The sequence below is a fragment of the Pleurodeles waltl genome, chromosome 4_2, assembly GCF_031143425.1.
Source record: "Pleurodeles waltl isolate 20211129_DDA chromosome 4_2, aPleWal1.hap1.20221129, whole genome shotgun sequence".
Taxonomy (NCBI): Eukaryota; Metazoa; Chordata; class Amphibia; order Caudata; family Salamandridae; genus Pleurodeles; species Pleurodeles waltl.
In genome coordinates, this window is record NC_090443.1 from 678,695,528 (window position 1) to 678,713,227 (window position 17,700).

General features: G+C 45.4%; 1 protein-coding gene across 2 annotated transcripts in view; it reads left to right on the forward strand.

Annotated features, from left to right (window-relative positions):
* LOC138293180 (putative ferric-chelate reductase 1) overlaps window positions 1-17,700 on the forward strand; it is a 240,455-nt gene that overhangs the window by 49,910 nt on the left and 172,845 nt on the right. For both annotated transcript variants that reach the window (XM_069232257.1, XM_069232258.1), the window contains exons 3-4: window positions 1,711-1,844; window positions 17,203-17,294. In XM_069232257.1, the coding sequence (XP_069088358.1) occupies window positions 1,711-1,844; window positions 17,203-17,294 (226 nt within the window). The remainder of the gene's footprint in view (window positions 1-1,710; window positions 1,845-17,202; window positions 17,295-17,700) is intronic.

Consider the following 17,700-nt stretch of genomic DNA (forward strand, 5'->3'; position numbering starts at 1 on the left):
TAAAACATTTTTTTGAAATATTATTTAATGCGTCTGAGCAGAGGGTTGAAGAGGAGAAGCATTCCTCTGGGTGAAAAAGATCCTCTGTGCCTCTGTAGGAGCTCTTCCAAGTGCCCATCTTATCTCGCCGCTGCATGCCAATCGCATATCCCATTTTTAACACAGATCCAATGTTTGGCATCAATGCATACATCTTGTGCTCAAAATTGCTGTGCTGCATTGCGTAACAAGGAGAGAGCAGGAGAGCACCATATCTACAGAGATTTGGCACTTTCCTCCCACCTCCATAGTGCTGGCACAGAATTTTGCTGCTGAGTGCCACCCACCTTTGCGCCATAGTGCTAACGTATCTGCATGAGTCTAGCATAGGCTTTGTACTGGAAGAATCCCTTCCAGTACAAAATACTATGCTTAGACTGAATTGAAAACCTGTCCACTTTGTATGTGTGCTTTATAGTGCTACACACATGCAAAGTCGGAAAAGCCTGTTTGAAGTGGCGTTAATTCTGGGCACTAAACCCTGTATCAAAAACCATGGATGGTGGCATGGGAAGGCATATGTACCATTCTTTGAACACCACTTTGACGCAATGCAAAGCAGTGCTTTACGCTGGTTCGCTTTATTTTTTCTTACAAATCAATGCAAGTGCCAATTTGCGTTAGTTTCTGAATCCCAAAAAAGATTTTGTGTTGGGTCAGTGTTAAAAAAGTAATACAAACCTGATGGAAATCCTTTCTAAATCTGGCCCTGTGTGGTATGTGCGCAGATGAAAGCAAAACCCACGCTAAGCACATTTATTAAATCCTGGGGCCAACAGCCTTTATTTGTGCACTACAAATATGGAAATTGCTCACAAATTTCCAGCACTAAGATATTCCAGGAAAGTCAAACATACTCTTTGCACACTGACCGACTGCAATACCTATAATGTAATTTAGGCTACAGTGTGTCCATGTAAAAGATCGGACAAAAAATATCTGGGCACAAAAGTCGGACTAGATGCAAAGTTGAAAATGTTCCGCACTTTTGATAAAACAAGATACATCATGGATGAATGTTAATCGAAGAAGTCATATCACAATACCCTAGACGAGATCTATCAAAACTGATGCTTCTGATGGATGTACATTTGTGGCGGGTGCGTACATTCGGTACAGGGGAAATCCAATATTGATGGCTGGACAGAGTAGTGTTACTGTTGTATTCAGAGAGGCATGCAGTGTGTGCTGGCCCTTGGCAGTATTGTGGATTCAGACACAATGAAATGGAAAGCGGCAGAGATGGTGTATAGAAGTATATTCTTTGACAAGTTGTTCTACAGAGAGCTATGTATCAGTACTTTATATGTCATAGTAGTGTATGGAACTACAGTCATGATCGGACCAAATAGCCATATAAATGCTGCCCCTATAGTTATAACGTTATGGTGCATAATGCTTCGGGGGTGAATGGATAATTCGTTTGATATGTTACATGGCATTTCGAAAACACAGCTTTTCTGCAAAACTTACATTTACACATTGTTTCCAAGAAGACACTGAAAATAAAACGTTTATTTGGAACCTGCAAAATTAATGTGTATGTTACAATCGTTCACACTGCCAATTATCCTAGACGCTTGCATTCAATGGAATAATGCATGTATTTAAAATTAAACCAACTGGTATTTAACTTCAAAGGAGCCGTCAAAATATGTGTTCTCTTTTAAGTGACTCTGCGAGCAAATACTGGCCCATTCCTAGGATTCTTAGTGGAGGCCCGAGCGGTTGGTGGAGATTTCACGGTTGGGAAATTTGCAGTCACCGATTCCAACGCCCAACTATTGGATTGTAACGGTGTTGCAGTAAGTCACCACTTCTTCTTCAACTTAAAAATAATGCTATTGGAATTGAATGCTAAAGATGAAGATAATTCCTTTCAGAATCAATATTTTCTTATTTTGCATTTTCGCCTGAGGGGGTGCTAAACAAAATAATTTGGAGTGGCTTGTGTTAAACTGATGGTCGACTCGCTCTCTAGCTTGAGGTCATGCAAGAAAATGGTGTGCCATCAGCTAAAAGCCCTGGTAAGTGGCTTGGTAAGTGGCTTCTAGGATGTGCTCTGGGCCTTGACAAACTTGACATGCAAGGTGTTATTGTTTGAAATTCAGAAACCCAGAACAAGACAAGGTGCATTCTGTGGACACACTTAAATATATTTCTCACCCTACTCATGATTTTATAACAGGTACTGGCTCAGCCCTGTGCATTCAACCCTTCGCCATTCACACAAATCACAATTTTAATGTGCCTATATATTCATATACGTTACAGACCAGTCATTTTTACGGTTGAGCCTGCGAGAGCATGTGCTAGCGCATGCACCTCGCATGTGAGACACTGTTGTGTTTAGTAAAGGGTTGGAACCCGACTGTAGCTCACCATTTGGTGATTTGTGTGGCACTCTTCTTTACAGCCTGCTAATTCATCAAGGCATGTCTGGCATGTTCCTCTGTGTGGAACTGGGAACAAGCACTAATTAATTTCAACTTAATTAGTGCCTGTCCGCTGCTACTGAGGTGATTGCTGTACTATTTTGTTCATACAGAACAAACAGAAGGCTTGTGACTGGCAAAAACGTGCCCAGCAGGACAAACAAAATTGCAAAGCTTTATTTTTTTAAAGCTAACTTTATTTTATTATGAGTCGTATTTTCCCATTTTCCCCTTATGTTTCCTTTTGTTTTTGTTTGCGGGGGCTGTTGTCAAAAGATGACAATTAACTTGTTTTTAATATGCAAGACCTATTGCATTGCAAATGCTTGTTCTAACACGTTTTTGGGCATTTAACAGTAAACACAGACATGACATTATTGGGTGGCATACCACACACATTGGATGAGGAGATAATCAGCATCTATCATGGAAACATTGAGACAGCAAGAGTTATACAACTTAAGTGTGATTCTTTTACTACAAAAACAAATTAATTTACATCAAGATTCCAATGTGCTAAGCCCCATATCTTAATATGTTTTTAGGGGCACCATGAGCATGGTAAATAGATTTTTCAAACATAGCACACCTGTCTATTACCAGAATCCTTCTTGATAACGAGGAGCTAATCTGGAGTTCTTCTGCCTGGCAATGCCCCTTTCGTCTAACCCAAACCCTAATCCTACAAGTATTTGTGCCCCCCGCCTCCCCAATAGGAAACTTGCCTCTTCCATGTTTCCCAGCTGTGCCAGTTAGGGGTCTGTTAGAAATGGGGTCTTTGGTTGACAGTCAGGTTACCCCCTGTTCAAGCAAGGACCCTCACTCTAATCAGGGTAAAAGAGAATCACCCTCAGCTAACCCCTGCTTACCCCCTTGGTAGCTTGGCAGAGCAGTAGGCTTAACTTCAGAGTGCTAGGTGTAAAGTATTTGTACCAACACACACAGTAACTTAATGAAAACACTACAAAATGACACACCAGTTTAGAAAAATAGGAAATATTTATCTAAACAAAACAAGACCAACAATCCAACATACACAAGTCAAGTTATGAATTTTTAAAGATTAAACTAAAAAATAGTGATTAGAAACACCAAATGCTTTGAGGCGTTAACACGGCGTCGTGACGGAGTCGTTCCCAACAAGCCGACACCAGCGGCGCCGGACACGGATTCGTGTAGACCCCCAAGTACAGTACCTTTGGTGAAGAGTGAAAACAAGTTGATGCGCGAAGTCGGGGATCGTGGCGTCAGTGCGAAACTTTGAATCTGCGCACTTCGAGAGGCGTTGGTCACGACGTGGTGCGGCGACATCCACGGGGTCGCGGACTTCAGCGGGGCTGCAGCGGCGTCGGGCCTGCGAAGGTCATCGCGTTCCAGCTAAGATCATGGAGTCGGGTGCAGGCGGCGTCACTGGATTCAGCAGCGGCATCGGTCCGAAGTCGATTTCCTTGGATTTCCGCCAGCTTTCCTTTCAAGGGTCTAGGGACTGGAAAGGGCACCACTTGTCAGAGCAGGAGTCTCTCCAGAGACTCCAGGTGCTGGCAGAGAGTAGTCGTTGCTGTCCCTGAGACTTCAAACAACAGGAGGCAAGCTCTAAATCAAGCCCTTGGAGATTTCTCCACAAGATGGAAGGCACATAAAGTCCAGTCTTTGCCCTCTTACTCTGGCAGAAGCAGCAACTGCAGGATAGCTCCACAAAGCACAGCCACAGGCAGGGCAGCTCTTCTTTCTCAGCTATTCAGTTCTTCTCCAGGCAGAGGTTCCTCTTGTTTCCAGAAGTGTTCTAAAGTCTGTGGTTTTGGGTGCCGTTCTTATACCCAATTTCTCCTTTGAAGTAGGCCTACTTCAAAGCAAAGTCTCTGAATGTGAAATCCTGCCCTTCCCAGGCCAAGCCCTAGACACTCACCAGGGGGTCGGTGACGGCATTGTGTGAGGACAGGCATAGCCCTTTCAGGTGTAAGTGACCACTCCTCCCCTCCCTCCTAGCACAGATGGCTCCTGAGGAAATGCAGACTACTCCCCAGCTCCTTTTGTGTCACTGTCTAGTGTGAGGTGCAACCAGCCCAACTGTCAAACTGACCCAGACAGGGAATCCACAAACAGGTAGAGTCACAGAAATGGTATAAGCAAGAAAATGCTCACTTCCTAAAAGTGGCATTTTCAAACACACAATTTTAAAATCAACTTTACTAAAATATGAATTTTTCAATTGTGAGTTCAGAGACCCCAAACTCCACATGTCCATCTGCTCCCAAAGGGAATCTACACTTTAATCAGTTTTAAAGGTAGCCCCCATGTTAACCTATGAAAGGGAAGGGCCTTGCAACAGTGAAAAACGAATTTAGCAATATTTCACTGTCAGGACATATAAAACACATTAGTATATGTCCTACCTTAACCAGACACTGCACCCTGCCCTTGGGGCTACCTAGGGCCTACCTTAGGGGTGCCTTACATGTAAGAAAAGGGACTGTTTGGGCCTGGCAAGTGGGTACACTTGCCAAGTCGAATTTGCAGTTAAAACTGCACACACAGACACTGCAGTGGCAGATCTGAGACATGATTACAGAGCTACTTATGTGGGTGGCACAACCAGTGCTGCAGGCCCACTAGTAGCATTTGATTTACAGGCCCTGGCACCGCTAGTGCACTGTACTAGGGACTTACTAGTAAATCAAATATGCCAATCATGGACAAACCAATTACATACAATTTTACACAGAGAGCATATTCACGTTAGCACTGGTTAGCAGTGGTAAAGTGCTCAGAGTTCAAAAGCCAACAGCAACAGGTCAGAACAAAATAGGAGGCAGGAGGCAAAAAGACTGGGGATGACCCTGCAAAAAGGGCCATTTCCAACAGTGTCCAATTCATAGCAAGCTGAAGGACTGCTGATAAGGTGCCAGTAATTTCCTCCCAATATGTTTTGATGGCTTGGCACCTCCAAATCAGGAGAAAAAAAAATCTCCTTTATGAATCCAGCATTTAAACTATTTCAGGCAGAGATTGTACCCATTTTCAAGAGGGGCTCTGGCATGGGGTATACCCTATGAAACTACTTTAACTGTATCAGGCCTACCCTGGGAAGTATCACCAGCTTCCTGTGTGCCATCCCTGCCTACTAGCAGCTGCTATCTTCCAATAGGCCTAAATTTGCTTCCCAAGACGGATACACCCCATCATTTCTGTCCAGGCATAACATGCCAGAGTTTGACATACCAGTGAGGTTTTTTCATCATCCAGTTGACCAGTAATTCGTTTGTCTGCATTTGGCAAATCAGTGAGCTTCATACTGTGCTGTATAGCACATGTCTCATTTGGAGATACCCCAAAGAATGGGACATATGCATACCAAACTCACCAGTGAGTTGTAACAAGGAATTCATGTATGTGTCTTCCCACACATCTCCTATCCTGGATATTTTGACAGCATCCCACGGGCCTGTCAGTTTCCTCATCTGTGTCAGTCCAGTGCTGTGTTAGAGGGGAGTCTATCGGGTACCCTTCGATCCCAGCCCACCCAATGAAGTACCTTGTACCAGGTTTCAATTAAAACACAAGGGATCTTTGGAAGGGCTGAGAGCACAAGGATTCCAAAGAGCTTCTCTGTGTCCATCAAGCCTGCTAACTCTATGCTGATTGAGTCCTCCCTCACCCAAAAAGACATTCTCAGTAATATAAATGTTGGAAATGGGGTCTCTAGTTGGCAGTCGGTTTGCACCCTGTCCAAGTAGGGACCCTCACTCTAGTCAGGATAAGGGAGATACCCGCTCAGGTAACCCCAGCTCACCCCCTTGGTAGCTTGGCACGAGCAGTCAGGCTTAACTCAGAAGCAATGTGTAAAGCATTTGCACATAACACACAGTAATAAGTGAAAACACTACAAAAGGACACCACACCAATTTTAGAAAAATAGCCAATATTAATCTATATAAAACAAGACCAAATACAATAAAAATCCAACATACAGTAAGAAAAGTATGAGTTCTGCAAGATTTACTTTAAACTACAGTTCCTTGAAGTCGATAGCCCCAGGTGGAGCTATCACGCCGTCGTGATCAACAAAACCAACAGTTCAGACCGGCTGCGGCATTGCGGGCCAGCTATGGTGTCGGGAAGACCTGCAAACAGTACCTTGGATTTACAGGGCGTTGTGATCCTGAGGGTGAGCTCCAGACCATTTGGTCCCAGAGTCTTGCCACTTTGAATAGATAACAGAGTTTCAGACAGCTCTTCATCTGCCAGTGCACATCATCTCTGAGGTGGAGGACTGTCAGTTCTGTCACCAGTTCCACCCACACCACAGTATTCCTCAAAAACCAGGGCAATCAGCATCAGGCCAGAGGTTTTCTCTCCTCATTCCAAGCTTAACTAAGGCACTGGCCTAGCAGATTAGTTGGTGAAACCTACCTAGTACAGTAATTTCCCCACCTGTCCCCTAATTCATAGATTCAATGCTGCAAAGTATTCCAGGCAGGCAGTCCCACATGAAAGGTCAATTGCCTTAGCGTCTCAGGAATCACTTCCATTTGCCACAGGTAGGAGTCTACCCTGCCACATACATAATCTTTTTCAAGTCATGTGTAATTAGACTCCAGGCACGTGAACCTGTGTTAACACTATGGCAACCATTAGTTGAAATTAGCTTCAGTCTCCTCCTTGAGTGCCCAACAATAGTTACTGTCCATGAACCATCAACCATTTAATCTCCAACTGCTCTGGGCTCTCAAATCTTCACACCCCAAATGTTGCTCTTTTGCAGCACTAGCCACCAGCCTGCTAGACCCTATGGGGACTCTTGAGATCCAGGTCATATTTGGGGTCGGTAGCACGAAATAGTCAAGGTGTGACCATATTGTTACCTACTATGAAGTAAGTGTATTCTGTGGTATTTCATTGACAGGTTTGCCACACACTTGCAAGACCCAAAGAAACTACTCCTGTAGGGAGAGGAGAGGTATGCTGCCTGGCACATAGCTTTGTTTTAAGCAAGTCCCAGTTCTGATCCATGATTGCATTAAACTCACTCCCTATCAGAGAGACACCTGCTTGAACGTCCATTAGGTGGGCAATTACTTTGTCCAGATGGGAGTGGAACATATACACTTTCAGACATTCATGCCTGACCCCCGTTCAATACAAACACTGCAAGGAATGATCCTGTGTATCTTCTATGAGTCCTGTAATATGGAAGGGGAATACCTTGTGAATTAATAGGGCCACACCTCTGTACCCTGTAGGGCACCTGTGTTGGCCCAGAAAATTGCACGTATGTCCCAGCAGATGGATTTTAGTAAGCAGTAATGCTGCTGGGGGGTGATGCTTCATAAAAGTGCAAGACAGCCCCTCTTTTAGTCTTTTTATTTTAATCTGATTCAAGATATCACTCGGAATCCAACTGTCTCAAGTTTATTGTCACATGCCATCCTCTGTTTTCCTTTCTTTCCCTATCCCTCTCACTCCACTAACTCATTCCAGTCTATATTATGATGTTGCAACATAAGACCACACATGAAAATTAACTTCCATTGCAATACTGAACCAACTAGTCCACATGACTGAACTATGGCACTCTCTTGGCTGTCCATGGTATTCAATCAGAGGTCCTTGTGATATCATGCAGCACTGTCACTACATAGTATAAATTGCATTTTTCTTACCACATTTATCACCAGGCACCACCCTGTAGGTAGGAAAAGAGTGGAAGAATGAATATGTGTGGGAATCAGTCTGGGAATGTGCGAGAGAGAAATTAAAAATGCACCCTCAGCTCATTCTGAGTTTGCCCTCAAGTTGCCAACATTATAGATCATTGAAGGGATGGCATCGAGGGCATGGCCCTGGTCAGAGTGCTTTGCCTCCTCTTCCTCACTGGATGAACCAGTTTCATCTTCATCAATGTGAGTCGTGCTCCTGAAGTCCCTCCATGTCCCTCACTGTCTCTGACCTCTCCTCCCAGTCCCTGATGGTTGCGTCTCTCTATTCAGCAGGTATCAATGCAGTTTGTCTTGTGCGGGGTGTCTCGAGGCTTCCTCATTTCAGCTCAATCCCACACAGTCTATGATCTGTTAAGGATGTGGGACTACCTATGGGCAATCACTTTCAATGTGGTTATGTTATTTGTATTTGTAAAGCACTCTATGAACTGCAAGGGTATCCGTGGGTGTGTGTGTGGGTGTGTGTGGGTGTGTGTGTGTGTGTCTATAGTCCAGTCCAGCCTACTATTGCACATTGGTTAATGGAAAAGCCAGGTCTTCAACATCTGGTGGAGTTTGAAATGAGATGAAGAAGCTTTGATGTGGGGTAAAAGGTCATTCCACAGTGTAGACGTGTTAAAATAGAATGCCCGTCTTCCTGATCTGGTTCATGTATCAATCAAACATTTAGAGTGCAGCAAATCACCCGTGGGGGTCTTGATGCACTGGATCTGTATGCTGCTGCGTGGAGGTATGACCATTCAAACATCCAGGTTTTTAGTTCTCTCCTGAATTGCTGGAGTAAAGGGACAGTCCTGAGGTGGAGGTTGTTCCAAGCCTTGGCTGCCAGGTGCGAGAAGGAATATTCTCCGCTGTTGGGTTGACTGGTCAGTAAGGCCTCCGCAAGGGAGAGGTAAGCTAATAAGAGGTGTCTGGTCGGTCGGTGAAAAGTCAGGCGTTTGTTGATGTAAGCTGGTCCTTCCTAGTGCAGGGCCTTGTAGACATGGGTCTGCATCGTGTATAGGCATCTCTTCTGAATCAAGAGGCAGTGTAGTTTCTTGGGATGTGGAGAGATGTGGGCCCTTCATGAAAAGTTGAGTATGAGTCTTGCTGCTGAGTTCTGTATTGTCTGGAGTCTCTTCCTGAGGTGTGCACTGATTCCTACTTAGTGCTTGTTTCCATAGTCCAGTCTGCTGGTGATGAGGGCCTGCGTGATAGTCGTTTTGGTGTTTGCTGGGAGCTACCTGAAGATTTTGTGGAGCGTGCAAAGGGTGCTTAAGTAGGCAGATGAGACTGCACTGATTTGTTTCTTTATGGATAGCTTGCTATCCAGGATGATGCCAGGGTTGTGGGCATGGTCTGTAATGGCAGGGGGGGGGAGGGGCTGAGCTGTGCGGGCCACCATATGGCCGTCCATGGCAAGGTGTTGTTCCCAAAGATGATGACTTCTGCCTTTTCAATGTTTAGTTTGAGACAGTTGTCCATCATCCAGTCTACCGCATTCATCATGCTTCTCTGAAAGTTAGTTTTGTGGTGGAGGGATCTTCAGACAGTGAGAGGATGAGCTGTGTGTTGTTGTCATAAAAGATGATGTTGAGTCAATGTGATTTGTGAGGGAGGTCATATAGGTGTTGAAGAGGGTCGGGCTGAGGAATGATCCTTGGAGGACTCCACAGATGATCTGTTTGGGCTTTGAGGTGAACGTGGGAGACTGATCCTTTGGGTTTTGCCGGTGAGGTATGAGGTGAACCATTTGAGGATGTTTCCTTGGATGTGGTGGAGTCTGTTGATCAGGATGTGTTGGGAGACGGGGTCAAATGCGTCCAGAAGGATGAAGGCTGCTCTTTCCCCATGCTCTGGGAGGGCTCTGATGTAATTTGTGGCTGTTATCAAGGCTATCTCTGGGCTGTCTCGGTGCTGTCCTGGGAAGGAGGCTGTAGAGATGGAGGTATTCAGGACCTTCCTGAGCTCATTGCTGATTGTTTTGCTTCTGAGGTTGAGGACATGGTGGGGGCAAGAGTCTGTGGGTGCTCCCAAGTGCACTGAGATCATGATGGAGTGTCTTGCATGATGAGGAGTTTTCAGTGGGTGAGAAGGTGTTTGGGGTACATGTTTGTAAGTGTGAGGTATTTGATGCTGTCTGCAGCAGACGGTTGTAGTTTGATGTTTCTGTAAATGGCTGCAGTGTTGTCATGGAAGAAGTCCACAAGGTTGTTGCACAGACCCTCGGAGGGAGTAATGTCGTTCTCGTGGCTATGGGATTGGTGAACTCCTTCACAATGGTGAAGAGTTCTTTGGTTTGGTGTGCGCTGTCTTTGATGTGCCACTTAATTTCAAGTTGCCAGCACTTGCATTTGGTGGAGTGCAGTTCCTCGGTGAACCAGCTTTTTTTTTTTTTTGCCTTAGTTGTCTTGGCAGGGGCGCTGGTGTGGCACGTTCTGTGATCCAGAGGGAGAATCTGTTTGCAGCTTACTCAGTCGTGTGTAGAGTCTGGGAGGTAGGAGTGTACAGTTTTGTCTCACTGGTTTTCTGATACCTTTTTCCAGTTTCTTTGTATGGACCTCGGGGGCACTGTGCCAGGGTAGGTGGGTCTTGAGATGGTGAAGTGTACGCTGTGGTGGTCGGACCAGGTGAGCAGTGTGGATGTACCTTACTCTGTTGCTGGAAGTGAAGATGGGGTTGTGCGTGTGTCCTGCAATGTGGGTAGAGTCAGTGACGAGCTGGTTGAGGCTGTTGTTGCTCAATCTTTCCTGGAGTTCAGTGGAGTTGGTGCCACCTGAGTCATCGAGGTGGAAGTTGAGGTCCCCTAGGAATATGTAGTACTCTGAGATGAATGCTTGTGGGACAGTGAGTTCCTGGATGGCGTTGCAGAAGCTGGAGCATGGTCCTGGTGGTCTGTAGGCAAGGGTGCATCTGAATATTATTTTCCATCTGTGTGGAGTTGAGAAGGTCGGTTACTGGTTATCAGGGGTTGTCATGCAGTGGATGGTGTCCCTGCAGATGATGGCAATTCCACCTCCATGCTTGTTGCTTCAGTCCTGGTGTGTTATCTTGTAACCTTTGGGGATGATGGTGGTGATGTCTGGTGCAGAGGCGGGGTTTAGTCCGGTTTCTGTGAGGAAATGACATCTGGGGTGAGGGAGGAGATCGTGTCCCAGACCTCAGTGGCGTGTTTACCAAGTGGATGTGGAAGAGTAGGATGCACTGAAGTTGTATCATGGTGGTTTCAGGCGATGTGTCTGGTGAAGCCTTGTTAGCGGTGTGCTGGTGCCATTGGTTGCTTAGGTGCTGAAAGTGAGGCGGCAGTGTGGGCAGGACAATGGTTCTCTGGTGGTATGTGGGGATGTGCGGCAGCAGTGGTTGGTATGTCTGGGGTCCAAGGTTCAGAGGTCAGCGGCGGAGTATCTTCGTGGGATGGAAACCCCAGGGGTCCTGGTGCTGGGTGTGGTCCAGGCATGGATGGGAGCAGACGGGCTTGGCTTTGGTGCACCTGTAGAGTGCCTGCTGTACTGCTGCTCTGCGGCCTCAATTAGGTAGATCCTGGGAGGAGGGAGGGGTGCTGTGAAGCAGTAGGTGGAGCTAGTCGGGAGGCAGGAACACTGGTGGCAGGCAGGAACAGCAATGGGGAGAACAGGATGAACCGTGATGACGAGTCAAAAAGCAGGACAAGGCACTCACAACAGGGGGAGGGGGAAAGCAGTAAAAGGAAGGCAATAAGAAGAAGAAAGCACTCAGAAAATGGGTAAGAAGATGATAAAGCAGTAGAAATGAGGCAAAAAGGAGAAAGTCCGAAAAAAAAACGAGGGGATAGGAGGAGAAGGCAGGAAAGAGAAGGCAAAAAGGAGAGAGCGATGCAGCCGCAGGGGAGAGCTGACCAGTATGCATGGAATATGTGCGAATAGAAGTATTGTGGAGTGGAATTTTCTGGGTGGTTGGGTTATTGCTGGAGGAAGATGCGACTATTCAGATAGGTGGGACCTGAGTTGTGTACAGGCTTAAATGTGCACATGATACATTTGACTTGAGCACCTGTGTGTTTCGGGAGCCAGTGAAGTTCCCTAAGGTGTGGGGTGATCGGAGTTCTGTGTGGGAGGATGAGTCTAGCTGCCAAGTGCTGAATGGTTTGTAGTCCTCTAGGGAATTGCTTTGTGAGCCCCGTGCAGCGGGTGTTCCCGTAGTCCAACTTGCTGTTCAATAGCGTGTGAGTGACAGTTTTTCTAGTGTTGTTTGAGTGCCATTTGAAGATCTTTCTCAGCATCTTCATGGTATGGAAGCAAGATGAAGTGATCCTGTTGACTTGTACTCTCATGTCCAGTTTGCTGTCAATGGTTATTTCCAGGTTCCTGGCATGAGTTCTGGGTGTGGGTCTTAGTTCAGCAGGCCACCAGTTGGAGTCTACATTTCAGTGTTGAGCTTAAGAGAGAGTACATTCATCCATTAATCAACTTGTTTGTTGTGTTGGAGGTGTTGTCCAAGAGGCAGAACATGAGTTGGGTGTCATCTGTTGATGATGTGTATATGTATGTTGTTGGCCAGATGGCTTATGTATGCACTGAAGAGGGTGGTGCTGAATGATGATCCTAGAGTGACCCCGCTAATGAGTTTATGGGCTTCAGAGGAATAAAGGTGCCAGACTGACTGCTTATGTTCTGTCTGTTAGGAAAAAGCAGATCCAGGAGAGTGCAGGTCCTTGGGTGCCAATTGCTTGCTTGCGCCTGATGATGATAGGTTGTGAGACTGTGTCACACACTGGAGAAAGATCCAGGAGAATGAAAGCTGCACAATCTCCTCTGTCATGGATTATGTGGCGGAAATGAGTGTTGTTTCTGTACTGTGGTTGGGCCTGAATATGGACTGCAAAGCTTTAAGGAGATGGTGGTCACTAAGGTGGTTGGTAAGGCATTGGTTGACTAGCTTCTTTAAGACCTTAGCTGGGTATGGTAGGAGGGAGTTTGGTCTGTAATTGGAAAGCTTGGCTGGGTCAGCGCATGTTTTTTTTGAGCAAGGATGTGACGGTGGCATATTCCCAGGTATTTACAATTCTGGCTGAGTTGGAGTCATTGAGAATGGGTAGTAGTGCTGGCTGATAGGTAGTAGTCCTTTGAAGGTTTTTGGCTGTGGGTCAGATGGAGCCCATGAGACAGTGATCTTTGTGGTAGTAGTGAATTTGATGGCATAATGGCAGGCCACAAGGTCAGGGTTTGTTGATCAGCTGTGATAAGTTGAGTTGTGACAGTGACTGGATCTATTTGAGGACTGAAGTTGCTATATATAGAGGTGATTTTGTTACAGAATAATTCCAAGAGCTTGTTGCAAAGGTCTTGGGAAGGGGTGTTGTTGCCAGCGGTGGCAGAGGACACAGTGAAATCTTTGATGGTGAAGATTTCCTTGCTGCTGTTAGTTCTGGCATCAATGCAATCTGCAGGAGCTGTGCACTTGGCATTCCATATCTGCTTGTGGTAGCGTCTTAGGGCTGATTTGAAGATTACTTTATCTGTGGTATCTCAACTTGTTCTCCATGTGCACTCCAGTTGCTTGCAGTGTTGAGTTCAAAACATATGGATAAATAAAGGGTTTTCTTGGGGGAAAGATTAGACTTGCGGTACTCAATCAGTGAAAATAGTGTCACTTCTTTTTGGAAATGCACCTTAATTTGCTACAGTACTTTCTTTCCACGCATTTCCTAAGATAGTTGTCTCCTAGATTTTAGAATGTACAAGTGTACAAATATAGTCAAAAAATGTGATATGCTTTATTGTCACTTCTGCATATACGTCAATTGCTTAATGTACAAAGTTGGAGTCACTAGTTGGAAGCTGTTGTATGGAATCATTTGTGAATGGGATGTCAACCCCTTCCGTGGGTCAGTATCAGATCAATATGTTGCCACCACAATTGTGGATGCAAAGCATTACCATATTCAATTGCAGTTGAGCAGCAGGAAGAGAATGGCACTTTCAATTCTCTTCCTACTATATCTCAGTTGCGAAGTGTGTTGTCTGAGGCAGATGGTAATGTCAAACTTGGGCCTTTTGAACATTCCAACATGCAAATTGTGGTTGCAAAGCCTGTGATCTTTAAAATTGAAGATGTTGTAACAAAAAGGCTTACACAGTTTTCTTCTTCCAGTCGCCTTCCTCACTTCACTAGATCTCTTTGTAGACATGTATGTTTAGCTAAGCTTATCTCTAAGTGTTTTTTTTTTTTTGTCTACTGAAGAACATTTTTTCATTTTATGTTCCTTCTTTCACTTGTCACTAAAGAATCAGCATTAACTATCTCAGAAAAGCTAATCATCCAAACTGTGCATTTGTGGGTGGTCACAGTTTACATGTACAATCAATCACTTTCTTCACACCAATGTTGAATAAAATAGGTTCAGTTTTAGCAGTTATTGCATACTTGGATATTAGAGTTTTTGTGTTAATTTTGTGATATGAAAAATTGTGTGATCTTGCACACACCTGAAACCTTAAAACAGGTGCGCTGAGTGCAAACAGAGAAAGTACATTGAATGCACTGCCCCCAGGGCAGCCGAAAACTCATGCTGCCCTGTGACAGCACATTCAAGTGAAAAACAGAGCGGCTTTAAAGCAACCGCTCTGTATTTACCTGTGTAGGTAGTAACCTGCCTGCCCTTTTAAGGTCCCCTTGCAGGTGCGTGTAGTGAGTGACTGCACATGCCTGCAAGGGGAGTCATAGGGGAGACCACTGACAGTGCACCACCTTATAGGTGGTGCACTGTCAGTGTGCCTCCAGACAGCTTCTTTATTTCTGTGCTTGTGTCTTTAATACAGCGCAGGCACAAAGAGGCAAAGGGAGTCCCTCATTTGCATGGGGGCATGCACCCATGCAAATGAGGGAACACCCTGTGGTGATAGCACTGGCACTATATGTGCGCCAGCGCTATCTGCATTACAGAAAGGGGCACACAAGCATCTGTGGCCCATTCTGTAATACCAAAACGCACAGTGGGTGCAGATGCCTGGGGCACTTTGTATAATACAGCTCGGGATGTTTCCTGTATATTTTACTTCGGTGGAGTCCAACATTAGTTTGAAAGACCATCAGTGCTTAATTTTAAAAAAGAAGAGTGCCTTTGACCAAAGGTCTGCTCAGATACTATGCCAGATGCCATTGAATGTTGGTGCGCTGAATACCATGGCTGTGTAGCCTTGAATTCACCTCATGCCTCTTAAATCAACTATCAATTTTGTGACAGACTTTCCGTCTTTCTCTGCCTCTGTCTTTCCATTTTTTTAATGTTCCCCCCTTCTTGCTCTCCGCCAATGTCTGAGGAGGAAAAATACGTGTCTGTCCCCAAAAATGAGTGCGGGTGGGGAGCACTGAATCAAAGTAGGCACTGAATGCCATCATCTAAGCCATATTTTCAGCTTATTTACAAAACATGAATTCACATAAATACATTTAAAAGCAAATAATTTGCATGGTTCGTGCTTATCCTGAAATATGACATTGCTCAGTCCAATGCAGGCATAGTACAAAGAGCATGCATTACAAGTATCCCTCCAATAACTTCCATAGAATATTTTGTTTAACCCCTTGTACCACATGGTCATAATGGTTACGTCTGCGGTGGCTCCTCTCAGGGGTAACGGATGTAACCATTACATCCGTGTACCGGCCCTCAGGGGAAGCGCTAGCGCTCCCCCCGAGGGCCGCAGTCCCCCCCCCCAGGTAAGGGCTGGAAGGGGAATCTCTTCCCCTTACAAACCCCCCCCCCCCCCACCACCCCAGTGACGTCTGATGAGGTCACCTCCCATCGTGCTGGGAGCATGCTTCCAGCACGATGTGGAACAGAAATGCAAAAGCATTTCTCTTCCACTCGGGAGGAGGGGGCCGGCAGAGGCATGAAAGGAAAGGCCTTTCCTTTCATGTCTCTGCAAGCATTTCTGCTGCCCGATCACGATGCGATCGGGCAGCAGAAATGCCCACTAGACATGAGGGAATTTTTTGGGATAATGTAAAATGAGGGGAACAGCCCCTTGGGCAAGGGCCGCTTCCCAGGGGGCCAAATTAATTTTAGGCCATTTCAGCCGATCTGCCTCAGGGGGGGCAGAAAACTGCTAGACACCAGGGATACATTTTTTTTCTTCTTTTATGTGTTGGGAGCGACCCCTTAGGCAAGGGTCGCTACCTGGGGGGTCAAGTTGTTTTAGGCCATTTCTGCCCCCCCGGGGACAGATCCGCCTAATATAAATAAGCCGATCTGCTTTCAGGGCGGGGGGGCAGAAACCACTAGACACCACGTGAACTGCCCCAAATAGCCAAAAAAAAGGCTTGGCACCTGAGGGGTAAAAGGCCTGGCAGCGAAGGGGTTAAAAGGGTCAAGGGTAAAGGGACTAGTCTTGACTTTCGTAGATGGACCAACGGACCAGCAGGTCTAGAGGCATTTGTCTGCTCTGTGGCGTCTCTGTGCCTACAGCACATCTGTCAGTACAGCGGATGTACTCTAGGAACGGCTGTGTGAGTGCCATGTTTTTTGGGGAATTTGTTTGGGGAAAAAGCGAAACGTGATAGTCATAATGCACAGGGCAGTTTCTCCTTGCACTTCAGGGCAAGCTTTTTTTTTTTTTTTTTTCCTGTCTAGGCTGACCAGTCCTTGAACGGCAGACGCAGCAGAAATAATGCATGATTGTTCAGCTGCCCTAAATAATGCGTGTCTGCCACCACCCTGGCAAAGGGGATCTAAAGAAGATGGACTTCTGGGTCAATGGTTTATAGCCACAGAGGCAGCTCTGTTGTCATCCCACCTCTAAATGACATGCAGGAATGTTTAGTTTGGTGGGTCTGCAGCCCCATTATTTATGGAGATGCTTCTGTCCCATCGAACACTATGTGATCTTAAAAGTGCTTTGCTCTCAGCTGAGGTCATAAAGCTCTCAAGGACTCCTCCTATTCCCCATCTCTAAAAAGTGCTAAAAAAAGGTATTAGTGAATTTTTATAAATACATGACTAAGGGCAATTTTTGATTTCTGTTGATAACTTGTTTCTGTTTCCTCAATTACAGAGCACTGCAGTAAGCCACACTAGTCGTGCGCCAAAATCAACTGTCAACATAACCTGGACTGCACCTTCTGGCTCTGGATATGTTCAGTTTAGGTATTCTTTGTTTGATTGAATATAATTTACCTAAGATCAATTCACAGCTTCATGTCCCTTTATTAAAGCAATAGATGACAACTGCAACCAGAACTCATAGTAAGTAAAGAAATCTAAACTAATATAGATTTGATAACATAAATATTTTTGTTGGTAGTGGAGTCTGCTTGTATTATCACGAATGGGATGGAAAATAGAATATAGTAACTTTTGTCTGGTTATGTTTGCTTAACATTTAGTTTTGAATGAACACACTAAAATCAGGGGTGAATGTCCATTTAAAGTAAAACATACATTCCCATTGGAAATGACAGCACACCTAGCCCTATTTAGTGTTTGCCAGACTGGTTTATACATCATCAGGGCAATGGAGTAAAGTATTCTGTCGTCCTTACGGAGTCCCTGT